Source organism: Melanotaenia boesemani, chromosome 11, assembly GCF_017639745.1.
Source record: "Melanotaenia boesemani isolate fMelBoe1 chromosome 11, fMelBoe1.pri, whole genome shotgun sequence".
Taxonomy (NCBI): domain Eukaryota; kingdom Metazoa; phylum Chordata; class Actinopteri; order Atheriniformes; family Melanotaeniidae; genus Melanotaenia; species Melanotaenia boesemani.
In genome coordinates, this window is record NC_055692.1 from 33,915,336 (window position 1) to 33,928,305 (window position 12,970).

The following is a 12,970-nucleotide window of genomic DNA, read 5'->3' on the forward strand; positions in this document are numbered from 1 at the left end:
GTGAGTCTGAGATCTTTCTCTTTGTGACCTCACGAAGGGAAATATCCACTCCTCCCTGTAATGGATACTGCTACTGACCTGCCACCTTGGCTAGCTGAGCCTGCCCTCTGAAATCACTGAGCTGGCACCAGCGAAAGCCGGATCTTCTCCCAGAAAAGGGCGTGGAAAGGTACTACTAATGAAAATTTAAAGGTCAGACACAAAAAACAGCCCGTTCTCAGTAGAACTCACTAAAGTCATTTTTGGAATGGCTGAAATTAAGGACCAAACCTTGAATGAGGGGTAATACACTTTGAAAACCATGTTGTTGGAACTCTGACACCATCTGAAAATTGCTGAAAAAATGTATAATATGGGACCTTTAAAAAGAGAGTGCTTAATAATAGTCTCATGTCACTCCGCTGCTAATCGCTCTTCACTGACTTCCAGTTGCAATGTGCATCAAATTCAAAGCTCTGCTTCTGGCTTACAAACAATAACCCAACGGCTCCTGTCTACCTCCACTCCTTAATCCAGAGCTACACCCTAGTTAGACCCTTTTCCTCTGTTGTTCCCCGGTGGTGGAACAATCCACCAAACCATCCGATTCACAGAATCCTTATCTACTTTTAAGAGCAAGCTAAAGACTCAGCTTTTTTAATGACCATTTCCACATGTATCTTAACTCTTCGTCCAACCAGGGACAATTAGTTTGAGCAGCACAACATACAACATACAACCGTAGAGTATAGTATGCAGGACACAAGAAGAAGCTCAGTTATCTATATCTATATATATATAAATATATATATATATAAATATTTTTAATTTTCTTTTTAATTATTAAAAAAAAAGACATTACAAATTACAGAGAATTTGAAAGACGAATAGCAGTTGGGATAAAAGATTTTGCATAACGGTTTGTTTTACAATAGGGTAAAACGTCGGGATGAGTTAGAAATATTTGTCCAGCTCTTTGGCTCAACTCAGCACTGAAGAAGCTGCGTGCACTTACGCCCAAGATGATGTTTGATGAAATCGTGATCTTGTAATTAAACAAATGAATATTGTAGGGTGAGAAGGAGAAGGAGAAAAGACATGCTCTGCCTCCAGCATTACATGACGGCACCTGGGTCCAACAGTCTGACTACCACTTAATTAAGACGTCCTGTTTTCATCCTGTTTGAATTCTTGCTTGTGTTGTTCTTACTCTCAAATGTAAGTCGCTTTGGAGAAAAGCGTCTGCTAAATGACTGTAGAATAGAACAGAATAGAATAGAATAGAATAGAATAGAATAGTGTGTTACAGCCTCAGGCCTGGGTCTTTGTGAATGTATTTAAGTGACTGTGTCTGGTTGCAACCAGATGATTGCCCGGTCGTCTGGATTTCCTCTGACTGTGCCGTCACCTACTTATGTCATTTGTCCAGCAGAGAGCGCCAGCTGATCATTGCTAACACTGTACCTCCTCTTTCTTCTCCTTCTCCTCCTTTTCCTTTTTCTCCTTCTCAGCTCTCAGACCTCCCCTCAGATTTCGGACACCTCTCTCTTGGACAGTCTGACCTCCTCTATCATCCTCCTTCTCCTTACTCCTCCCTCTCTGACCCCCACAGACCTCCTTCCCACTCTTATTCCCCCAGATCTTCCCTCTCTTGTTCCACTCCTCCTCCTCCTTCACCTGCCCCATTTCCCACTACATCACTGTACACCTCCTCCTCACCTCCCTCCAGATTCGGCACCTCCCCACCTCAGTTTGTCTCTCTGCCGTCCTGCTCCTCTTCCTCCTCCTCTTCCACTCTGAGGAGTCCTGTCTGGAAGGAAAGAGGGGAAGCAGAGGAAGAGGAGAGGAGGAAGAGGAGACGAGAGGAGGAGGTGGAAGAGCGGCAGCAGGGGGAGGGGGAGAGCGCCTCAGAAACTTCAGAGAATGTTGGAGGAGTCGTGGGGAGAGGCTTCCTGCTCAGCCCCCCCCACTTCAACCTGAGGGACGAAGAGGAAGAGGAGAGTGATGAGGAGGAGGGAGGAGGTGATGAAGAGTTTTTCACCTACAGACCTGCAGGTGAGTCCTTGAGGAGCTCCAGAACCAAAACCTCTGGTTTCGTTCACAGGAAAGAATGAAGATGAGTCAGCCTGACAAAAGCTGAAATGATTTACTGAACGACTGACTGATCAATTAACCGGCCGACTAACCGATTGATTGTTAATGATCGATTGGATGATCAGCTAACTGATTAAGTAATCGACTGACTGATCAATATACTTGTTGACTGATCAATTTACTGGTCGATTGACTGATTCACTGCCTGGTCAATCGTTTGACTGATTGACTGATTAACTAATCAACTGACTGATCGAACTGATTGATTGACCGATCAACTGGTTGACTGTCTGACTGATTAAGTGAGCAACTGACTGATCGATCAACTGATCTCACTGATTAGTCGATTTACTGATATACTAACTAATCGATTGACTAATCAACAGATCAACTAACTGATTAACTGATAGACTGATTGATTAACTAATGAACAGATTGATTAACTGATTGACTGATTGATGTGTGGTTTCTGCCCTTCAGTTTTGCAGCGCTCTCTCTCTGAGGGTTCTCTGCTGCAGGAACCTCGATCGCCCCGCTTCCTGTCTGACAGCACCATCCACCGGCTGACCCGCACAGCAAACTTTAACTTCGGGCCTTCTTCAGGCTCCGTCCCCCAACCTCCCTCCCCCCAAACTCTGAGGAAACACCTGACCAGGGAGGGGACATCTCTGCACCACATGCTGCAGCTGCTCAATGGCAACAAGGTAGGGCCCAGGGGCCTCATTGATAAAACTGTGCGTAGCAATGCAGACTACAGGTAGCGTACGTAGGGAAAAAAAGAAAATACTGCGCACAAAAGCTTTCCAGATTCATAAAAGCATTAAGGTTAACTTGTTTTATGAATTGTAATACTTGTTATAACCTGTCAACCTTGATTCCACTTTTTAATACGTATCGTTAACCTAAATTAATTTGTTTAAAGATTAATGCCTTTTTTTATTTGACTAAAACTAGACTAAAACCTTTTTGCATTTTCATCGACTAAAACTGGACTAAAACTATCAAACTTAGAAATGACTAAAATGTGACTAAAACTAATAAGCATTTTCGTCATGACGACTAAAACTAAGACTAAAAAACTGAGATGCCTGCCAAAAACAACACTGGTTTAAATCCAGGTGGACAGATATAGAGGAACAAGCATCTAATGGACCCCCAGTACAGGCCATGATAGCAGACAGAAAGTTACATTTGCATCTGAAAGATCCTGATAATCCCTGGATGAAATTTACTTTTAAGATTTGGAAAGAAGTATGTAAGAAGCTCAAATTAAGCAAGGCCGAAATTATGCTGGTGCAGTTAACTAATGGCACAAGATTTCAAGAATGGACACTAAAAGGCCTTACTTCGTATTTCACATTTAACCACAAGAGGAGGTTAGCAGATTTCCAAACTCTTAAAACAAAATATGGTTTAAATAATCAAGATTTCTTTAAGTATCTACAGGTGAGAAACGAATATAATAAAGTTGTGCAGGCAGATGTTGAGAAAAAGGAAAATGGAATCCAAATGGTCAATAACACTAATATGGTTTGGAAAACTGTTGCAAAATTCCAGTTGGAGAGAATTTGGTTGGAAAAATATAATTCGCTATTTAACTAAAATAGAGGAACTGGTTGTTGGAGATCATGTGGCAGTCCAAAGGCTGGTCATTTTCATCTATTCTGGGTCTGCTTCAAAGTCACTCTATTCTGGCAAGCTACACACAAAAGTCTAGAAAATGTTTTCCATACACAAATTCTCCTTGATATTGATATATTCTTGTATTTATATCTAAGCTTGGAAATTCCTAATATAACTACTTTATCAGATGAACACTTATTGAGGATTATATTAGTGGCAGCTTAGAAAATGACTAGAAAATGGCTCCAAGCAGATTTACCAGGAATACAGGATCTGTATACAATACTGTTAAACAGATATTTGTTTTGGAGAGGCTGACTATGCCTTTCCGGCTTCAAAGGGATAAATTTAACCCGGTTTGGCTCAAAGGGACCCAATATATTAGAGAATTAAGAAAGGATTTTGTTTAAATAATTAGCACTATTAGAGAGGTGGTTAAAATGTATTAAGATTGAACTACTTTCCATTTGTCCAGTTGTTTATATTTGTTCCTTTTATTTTTTTTTTTTGTTGTTTGTTTTTTTTTTTTGGTTTTGTGCTTCTCTCATTTCCTTTCTTTTCTTCGTGTCGTAAGGGGAGGGGTAGAGGGGAGAGGAGAGAGAAGGGAGAGAAGTGACTGGATATGACTGGGAGCAACTATCTTCTTTCACTGGCACAAATAATGACTTGGGATGTTGGTATAGCCAGGCCGCTTATGAATAAGCGATGTTTACACAAATTCTGTCCTATTGGATTGTCTCATTGCTCCCAATGTGAAAGCTTTGAGCAGGACATCAATAAAGGGGGGGGAAAAAAGTTGGTGTACGTGAGGGAGCGCCTTGCCTTGCCCTTATGGTGGCTATAAAACCTCAGGTGAACGCCTATAGTAAATATTCATCATGTCATTTCCATGATGGCTCAGGAGGAGAAAAAAGAGAAGAAGTGGATTTTTGGGGAATGTGAGACGAAGATCCTGATGGACCTAGGTGAAAAACGTAGAAAAGGTTTTATTTGGTGGGCTTGGCATGGTCACTGTTGGAGTCATGGCCAATTGCTTCTCCAAAAATGTCATTACTCAAGGCCCCATTTAAAATCTCATTTGGTTGTACTGACATCTGCTGGTCATTCAATATGTAAGCTACATACCAGTGGATATGTAAACATGATGATGCAACTGTATTGTAAATAATCTATAAATATATTAATTATAATAAAAGAATAAAGTAATGTTTTTCTCTATTTATATATACAGATGCACTCATATTTTCTAAATTTTCAATTACACAATGGTTGCAGGATGGGCTCGTGTGACTGGGACATCAGGTGGGAGGGAGGGTCGTGCTTTATTGATTCTTGTTCAGGAATAAGACAGTGTTGGGGCTCAGCCGATTCCTCTTGTTTGATAAAACATCACCAGACTTAGAAAACATGCTCTCACAATGGATTGAAGAAGCAGGTGTGCGCACAAACTGAAGGGCTAATTTGTATAAGTGAAGATACAGCTGATATGCTTCTCTCAGGCATATCTATCTATCCATCCATCTATCCATCCACAGATTAAAGTTACTGGAAGACATTTCCAAACTGCTGATGTCTTCCGTCTTTGTGGCAGTGCTGCATGTGTTGTATCGCCTCACTGCCATCTTGAATTAAGCAGAGCATTTTCTGCTTTTTCAGCAGCTCCGATCACACTACAAGGCACTCACGTGATTTAGAAAAAATGTGGCCTCAGTTGTCTTTGGTCACGTGATATTCAGGAAAATAATACAGGCCTCGATGCAGGCTTCATTTGGATACGCCCCTTTACTTGACACAGGCTTCGAGGCTTTTGTGTCAGATGTAACATCATCACTTACAGATGCCGAGGTGAAAGAGACGGGTAGAATCTCAGTGTTTTATATGAGATTCTGTAATGATCGTTTCAGGAAGACCCGGAAATTCAGCCCACACACGGTGATGAGTGTAAACTGTTTATTTGATGCTGGAAGAGTTGAGGCAGGAAGGGAGCAGGTTGATGGCAGGCGCAGCAACCAGGTCCAGGAACTGGGGCTAGGCAGAAGGCGGAGGTCGGTCCAGAAAGAGGTCAAATCCAGGTAGGCAGAAATCAGGAAAGTCCGGCAGGGATCAGGCAAAGAGGAGCCTGTGAGTGGCAGCAAGGCCAGCAACAGAGATCTAGAACAAGACAATGATTATTACAGGGTATCTCACAGGAAGGTAATGACCAGCTGACAGGGAAGCAGACGCTGAAGAGGGATTATATAGGGTGATGAACAGGTGAGGAGAGTGAGTGCTGATGAGACCCAGGTGGAGCAGATGAGCCTGATTGCGTGAGCTGCAGGTGATGCAGGCCAGCCCTCATGACAGATTCATGGTAACACAGTCAGGGTAAGACTGGATTCGCATTCTCGAATGGAAAACCCAGAATTTCCCTGAACTCAGAGTTAACATATTCAGAGTTTTAACATTACCTGCTTTCTGGAACAGATCTCCCCGTAGGTACAGAACAGTTCACCAGCAAAGATTCACCAGCCAGCAGGAACCACAGGAGTCCAGATCCCAGGCCTAAAACCAACAGTATCAGAACCTGAACTCAGTCTAATGGTTTGTTTTGTTTTTTCAGGGTGGAGAGTCCAGAAAACGTCAGCTGATAAAGAAGAACAAGAGTTTGTATGTAAACGCACATTTGTTTGTTTGTTTGTTTGTTCTCGCTGAGTCTTAGTCTCTCTGACTCGTCTTCTGACTCCAGGGCTGCTGATGTCCGGAGTCGCTTGGCATTTCTGCGAAGAAGGAAAAATGGTACCAGTATCCATGGTAACAGCTTGGAGAAAGCTTTAAAAAACAACAGGTAGGAAGGAAAGACCTTCAAACCAGACTCAAATCTGACATTTCACAAAACCTAGATTTCCTGTTTATACCGGCTGAACTTATCCTTGATTCGATTTCACAAACGCATTAACACATCAGTTACCGTGGAGATTTTTTCTTTACAGCTAGCCTGCTCCAGACCAGGCTAACAACAACAGGCTTAGTTGATGCTGAAGGTAATTACCATCACTGAGTCAGGCAGAGTAACTCCCATCATCAATGAGTCTTATATCCTGTTTTTCAGCTCAGCTTTATTTATTATGCAGCAGTAATATTAAAAAGCTAGTTTAATAAACTGCTATTCAATGATGTAATTTAGCTGTGATCACCATCATCATCAGTGAATAAAATGATTGAAATAGTTACAGTGACGACAAATGCAGTTAATCCATATAAAAACTGCTGCTCATAGACACAACTTCTCTTGGTCTTTATCAGTGCGGTTGTAAAGGTGATTGATATTAAGCTAATTAACATGCGAAATTACTTTCGGTGATGTCAGTCATGAGATTAATACATAAAGTCCCCATAGATGGATATTTTATCCTTTACAGTGTGTTGGTCATTAAGTTATTTATAGTTTTGTAGTCATTTATGCACCTTATTTACTACTGTGTTTACCGAGGACCTTACCAGTCTGCCGACAGTTCTGTTCTTGTGCTTAATTTTCTCTTTTTTTTTGGTTCTGTTTTCGTTTATGTTGGTTTATGTTTGGATTAGCTCCCAAGGTCGCCATCCCATCATCACGCGCAGAGACGGGAGAAATGAATTAGGGGAGAGTTCACAGGCTCACTTAGGCCTAGTACACATAACGATATTTTGGCTGTTTTTGTCCCGATTTTGCCTCTTCCCAACCTCGAACAGCAAATGCCTGTTAATCTTGAGATTTCCCTGTCCAATCATCATTTAGTCTGTGGTTACGAGCCGATTTGTCCAGATAATCCGCTCCGAAACGGGTTGTAGCCAACAATCGGAAATATTGAACATGTTTAATATTTCAGAGCTGAATGCCGACGATTCGTGCATTATGACTGTGTGGATGGTGACGTGGTACGGTATGAACAAGGAGCGGGAACAAGGAAGTAAATAAAGTCCGTGTTCACACCGTCTCCAGTTATTTTTTTCAGTTCTGACTTTTTCTGTTAACGATAGTCCCAAGACCACCATCATTCCCTCGTCCTACATATCCCCTTCCATGCTGTTGTGTTTTCCAGATGTTATTGTGTTTCTTCTTCTTCATTTTTTGCCGGTTGTTGCCATGGTTCTTCTTCTACGTTTTGACGTTTGTCCAGCTTGGAGGACTAGATTGTAGATCAGTTTCGGGACAGCATCGTTATGTGTGTGTTGTTCTGTGATTACACTTTTGGAGCATACCACACACAGCACAATCAAAACTACATTTTTTATCTTCACTGTGAGGTCTCGACCAGATAACAAATCTCATAAGATTAAAAAAATCGTTATGTGTTTACCAGGCCTTACTAACACTTCATTGGATCCCCCTCCTTCCTTCTGGTGGGTTGGATAGAAGTGCTAGTTCAGCCCGTCCACACGGGCTGTGCTGGGAGACCCTCTCAACCCCCCTAACCAGTGTTTTTATGTTGTGACTGTCTGAATAAGTGCTTTTGTGTACTGAGGTGTTTTTTTCTTTCTACACTGCGCCGAGATGCCTCTTTGTTTCCCTTCACCCATTCACTCACCCTCATGTTATCTTTTCCATCTGTGAAAATGGCGCGCCGCTCGGCACTTGCTGCCTCAGTCTCCCTGGTCCTGTTTATGTTTATATGTTGTTGTTGTCTACTCTTGGACGGGTTTGTACTGGAAAAAAAATTTGTTGCACCTGTTGCAGTGACAAAGTTTTCATTCATTTATTTTGGTTATTCTTGGATCCTTTTGTTTCATACTGGTTCTGTTTTGGCTCCTGACAGTTCTTGGTTCTTTTTAGTTACTGCTGGTTATATTTTGGTTTCTGTTTGTTTTGAGAGTCTGAGGTTTGCTTTTTTTTTTTTTTCAGACCACCTGCTGCAGAGGTGCTGAGGTGGGCCGACAGTCTGGAGGCTTTACTGGCCAATCAATGTAAGAAGCTTTTCTTCTTGTTTATGCTAAGCCAAAGAGCAGTGAGGATAGAGCCTGTATAGGTGGAATCACTCTTTGTTGGCTTACGATCTTACTCTCTGTGATTCTGATTGGTCAGATGGTCTGGCAGTGTTTCGTCATTTCCTGAGGTCAGAATTCAGTGAGGAGAACCTTGACTTCTGGTTGGCTGTGGAGAGATTTAAGATGACACGCCCCTTCAGCAAGATGACTGCCAGAGCTGGGAAAATCTATGAGGAGTTTATTTCCACAAATGCAGCCAGACAGGTAACCTTTCTATCAGTATGCTCTCTAATTGGTTGAAAAACTGGTTATATAACACAGCTGCTCGCTGTCTCCAGGTCAACGTGGACTCATCCGTCAGGGATTCGACCAATCACAACCTCTATCTTGGTGTTCATCCCGCCTCCTTCCAGCTGGCTCAGGATCAGATTTTCAGCCTAATGGAGGCTGACAGTTACCCACGATTCCTTAAGTCCCTCCTCTATGCCCAGTTGGCCAATCCAAGCACAGACACAGCCTTGGAGCCAACCAATCTTAAGGAACCTGTTGGTCAGTCATGAGGGAAGTGGGGAAATGGAATTAAATGGTGGACAGATTGGCTGAATATTGCCTCTTTAGCCAAACAGTTAAGGCCCATCTACACAGCTGCATGATGGGAAATGTAGGATCCAGAGTTTGTGACTGCAGTTTTGTTGACGTTTGTCTCTCACATGAACTATTATATTGTCACAGATAACAAATGTTAGTTTGATTTGAATAATTATCCCACTAAGTCAGATGTTTGTTGTTTAACTGAAACCTTTTTAAATGTGTCAGTTTAGTGAAGTTTAACTGTCTGACAGGAATCAACATTAAATTAGCCCCCTGATTTGTTATTGACTTTGACCTGATGTTTAATGTGACCGAAGCTCTTCCACGATGATGCTCCGACCAATTCGACCATCAGTGGGATGCTGATGATAACTCTCTAAACTAACAAGAAGCTGTGATGTTTAACACAAGACTTTTGGGGTTTTCTAACAATGAGTTCAGAAATCATTTAACATATTAGTTGAAGTTCATAATGTTTTGTTTGACTGATTATTGATTATCTGGAAAACAGACAAGAGGCTGTTTTACAATAAAAGATCTCTTTGTTGGACCTCCTGTTTCTTTTTCTGTTTTATTTCATCATGTCAGGCAGGAGGTGAAGTGTTTCTAATAAACTTCTGTCTATAATAAGGGGGACATACTATAAGTGTGGCGAAGGCAAGACAATTTAAGGTTTTTATTTTAAACCTAAATGGTGACACCAACTGGAGGGGCGGAATTATATTTATAATAAATACACACAGGGGATAAAATAAATAAACTCACTCCAAGAAGAACCAAGGTGTAATGGCTGGATTCTTGCTAGGAATGCCAATCCTGAAAACAAGAGGGTTTATACGTGCAAGAAAAACACAATAAAAACCTATGCAGAACCCTCGAAAGCAATAAAGCCAAAACAGGCTGCATTCCTGAGTGATCGCCAGGTCTAAACTCACTTGGATACTACTATATGCTCAGTCACACATATATATATATATATATATATATATATATATATATATATATATATATATATATATATATGTGTGTGTGTGTGTGTGTGTGTGCGTTTCTCGTTGTCTTTTGGGAGCAGTGTCCTGCAGGACATCCCAGCAGACATGGGAATTTGTTTTTTTTCTTACATTAGCACACAATACTTTTGCATTCTTTTGCAAACAATATGTGTTAGCTACTGTAAGTTTTGGAGTTGTGGACAGATGGTGGATGGTTTCATGTAAGCAATACAACAAAAGTAGACCAATGAATGCCATTTACTATTTTGCTAATGCTGTTTCACTATTAGCTGCAAAATTTAAGGTGTTTATAAAGCTTTGTACATGTAAGTTAGCTTAAATATCTGAAGTGTTACACATGAACTGTTTGATTATGATACAAAAGTGCATGAGGTTTGATGTTCAAGCAATTATATGAAGTTAAAGTATACTAATCTAAACAAAACTAATATAAAATGGTATATATAAAACTTTCAGGTTCTTATATATATATACATATAGATAGACAGATAGATAGAGAGAGAGAAAGAGAGAGAGAGAAAGAGAGAGAGAGAGAGAGAGAGAGAGAGATTAGTACTAAAAGGACACAGCCACAGGAACAAAGCTGTTCCTGCAGTGCGTTGTTTTTGACCACAGGACTCTAAATCTCTGACGTGATGGCATGAGTTGGAACTCACTCACCAGGGTCCAGCTGTTCAAACGTAATCTGATCAGATTTCGGTTATCAGATTGGATCAAATCTTGAAAATGTGTTCTTCAAAAGAGAAAGAAGGATTCTGAAATCAGATTGGATTATGTAACCCAATCCTTGCTGTGATCTGATCCCAACAGGGTGTAATGTAAGGCTGATTTCAGGAAAGAAAAATGTGGTAAAACCTCAAATTTGATCAAATAATAGTATCTTTTTAGTCAGGGCATATGCTTATATTTATATGTTGCATTTCATGTGTTAATCCGTTACAGTGATAAAGTAGATAAAGTAGCACAGGCTACCTATTAAGTCTTTCAGCACAGTACAGCAGAAATAGAATCATAACGTGATCTTGTCGCCATGAAATAAACCCCCAAACAAATTTCAATAACAAACACAGATAAAATCTTCTATTTTCCTGTTATTCATCACTGCATAATCAGAGAAGAACCTGTCAAAAATCATTTCTAACAGTTGCATCCCTTACTACACGTGCAAAACTTAATTTCTTGTGGCTTCGACTGTACTTTTTTTTTTTTTTAAATCAACCCAACCTGATAGATATTTCAGTGGTTTGAATTTCCATTTGGGGATCAATAAAATTAGTTTTCAGTAGATATATAATTGTTCCGTTTGATTAAAATGTGACTCAGATTTGTTTTCACCCGCGGAAGTTTGACCTGTTTGAGCTGTTTTAGATGACTGATGACGAGGAAGGTGAGTGATGATGAGGATGTCAGAGAAAACACTGAGACAGATTAGAGTTATTTTATTTCAGAACTGAACACATTTAACACCAAAGATCTGGACTTCCGGTCCATCACATGTTTGCTTCTACCCGGCCAGGATGTGTTTGACAAACTCCGTGTAATTGATGTGTCCATTGGCGTCTTCCTGTCCCGCCATGAGACGGTCCACCTCGTCCTCTGTCATCTTCTCTCCCAGCGTGGCAAGGACGTGGCGGAGCTCCGCCCCCATCACCGTGCCATTGCCCTCCTTGTCGAAGACCCTCAGACCCTCCACAAAGTCCTCAAAGTTGCCCTGCTCTTTGGACCGGGCCACATGCTGCAGCATGGGCAGAAAACTGTCAAAGTCCAGCAGCTTGACATTGAGCTCCTCCACCTTCGGCCTCCCCAGCAGCTTCAGAACCTCGTCATTGGTGGGGTTGTGTCCCAGGGCTCGCATGACGTTGCCACACTGAGCGTAGGTGATCTTCATTTCTCCCATGGGTGTCTCGTCAAACAGTGAGAAGGCATCTCTGAACTCTTCGATCTGGTCTGGAGTGAACTCCACCACAATGCTCTTAAGGTCCACCTCGGGAGGTTTGGGCTCTGGTTCTGCAGGCTTGGCCGGAGGAGGAGGCTCCTCCTTCTTTGCCTCCACCTTCTTCACCTCCGTCTTCTTCGGTTCCACTTTCTTTGGAGCCATGCTGCAGCAGAGCGACTGAGACGGAGGACAGTTCTCTTCGGCTGTTTTATATCTGCAAGTGGCCGAGCGAGCACAGCAGAAATGAGTAAAGGAGGGAGAGAGCGAGGGGAGAGACCATCTGACCAAAGATGGAAGAAAACTGAAATAGAAACACTCTGAAGATAAGAGAAAGAAGATAAGATGCTTCCAAAAGCAGTTGAACAAGCCCAGGCTGAACTTAGTCTGTCTCACATCATGTGCACACACATACGTGCACATTACGCACACAAAGCTCACATTTTTGGTCCAGATGAAAGTATTCAAAGTCTGAAGTTGAGCTGAACAGATGAAGATCCAAGATCATGAAACTGTCTCAATCATGAACCGTTTTAATGTCCAGAGACACAGATCGCTCATCTTTAAGCTCCTGGACTCAGAAATATCACATGAGCATGCATCCACACCAGTGCAAGAGAAAAGACAAGAGTCAACATGAAACTGTTTATTTACTGTCTGGAGAGATCTGACAGTACAGGTAGGATGCAAGATGGATCCCAAATTAACCGTCAACAGGGGGCTCGGCACTGAGAAAGTGGCAGAAATTAAGCGGTGCATCTTTATTATTGTAACATCAGTATTAGCAAAGCTTAAC

The 12,970-nt window shown here is 41.5% G+C and overlaps 2 protein-coding genes across 4 annotated transcripts in view; one reads left to right on the forward strand and one right to left on the reverse strand.

Moving 5' to 3' along the window:
* LOC121648904 (regulator of G-protein signaling 3-like) overlaps positions 1-9,759 on the forward strand; it is a 43,672-nt gene extending 33,913 nt beyond the window's left edge. For all 3 annotated transcript variants that reach the window (XM_041999358.1, XM_041999360.1, XM_041999361.1), the window contains 7 exons: positions 1,491-2,034; positions 2,554-2,777; positions 6,296-6,342; positions 6,422-6,520; positions 8,555-8,616; positions 8,735-8,901; positions 8,976-9,759. In XM_041999358.1, the coding sequence (XP_041855292.1) occupies positions 1,491-2,034; positions 2,554-2,777; positions 6,296-6,342; positions 6,422-6,520; positions 8,555-8,616; positions 8,735-8,901; positions 8,976-9,197 (1,365 nt within the window). In that variant the 3' untranslated portion in view covers positions 9,198-9,759. The remainder of the gene's footprint in view (positions 1-1,490; positions 2,035-2,553; positions 2,778-6,295; positions 6,343-6,421; positions 6,521-8,554; positions 8,617-8,734; positions 8,902-8,975) is intronic.
* A 1,945-nt stretch (positions 9,760-11,704) lies between these two features.
* LOC121648909 (myosin light chain 1, cardiac muscle-like) lies at positions 11,705-12,344 on the reverse strand. The gene has a single exon (XM_041999373.1). It carries the CDS (start codon positions 12,337-12,339, stop codon positions 11,746-11,748), a length of 594 nt encoding a protein of 197 aa, XP_041855307.1. The 5' UTR covers positions 12,340-12,344; the 3' UTR covers positions 11,705-11,745.
* Positions 12,345-12,970: the final 626 nt, after the last annotated feature.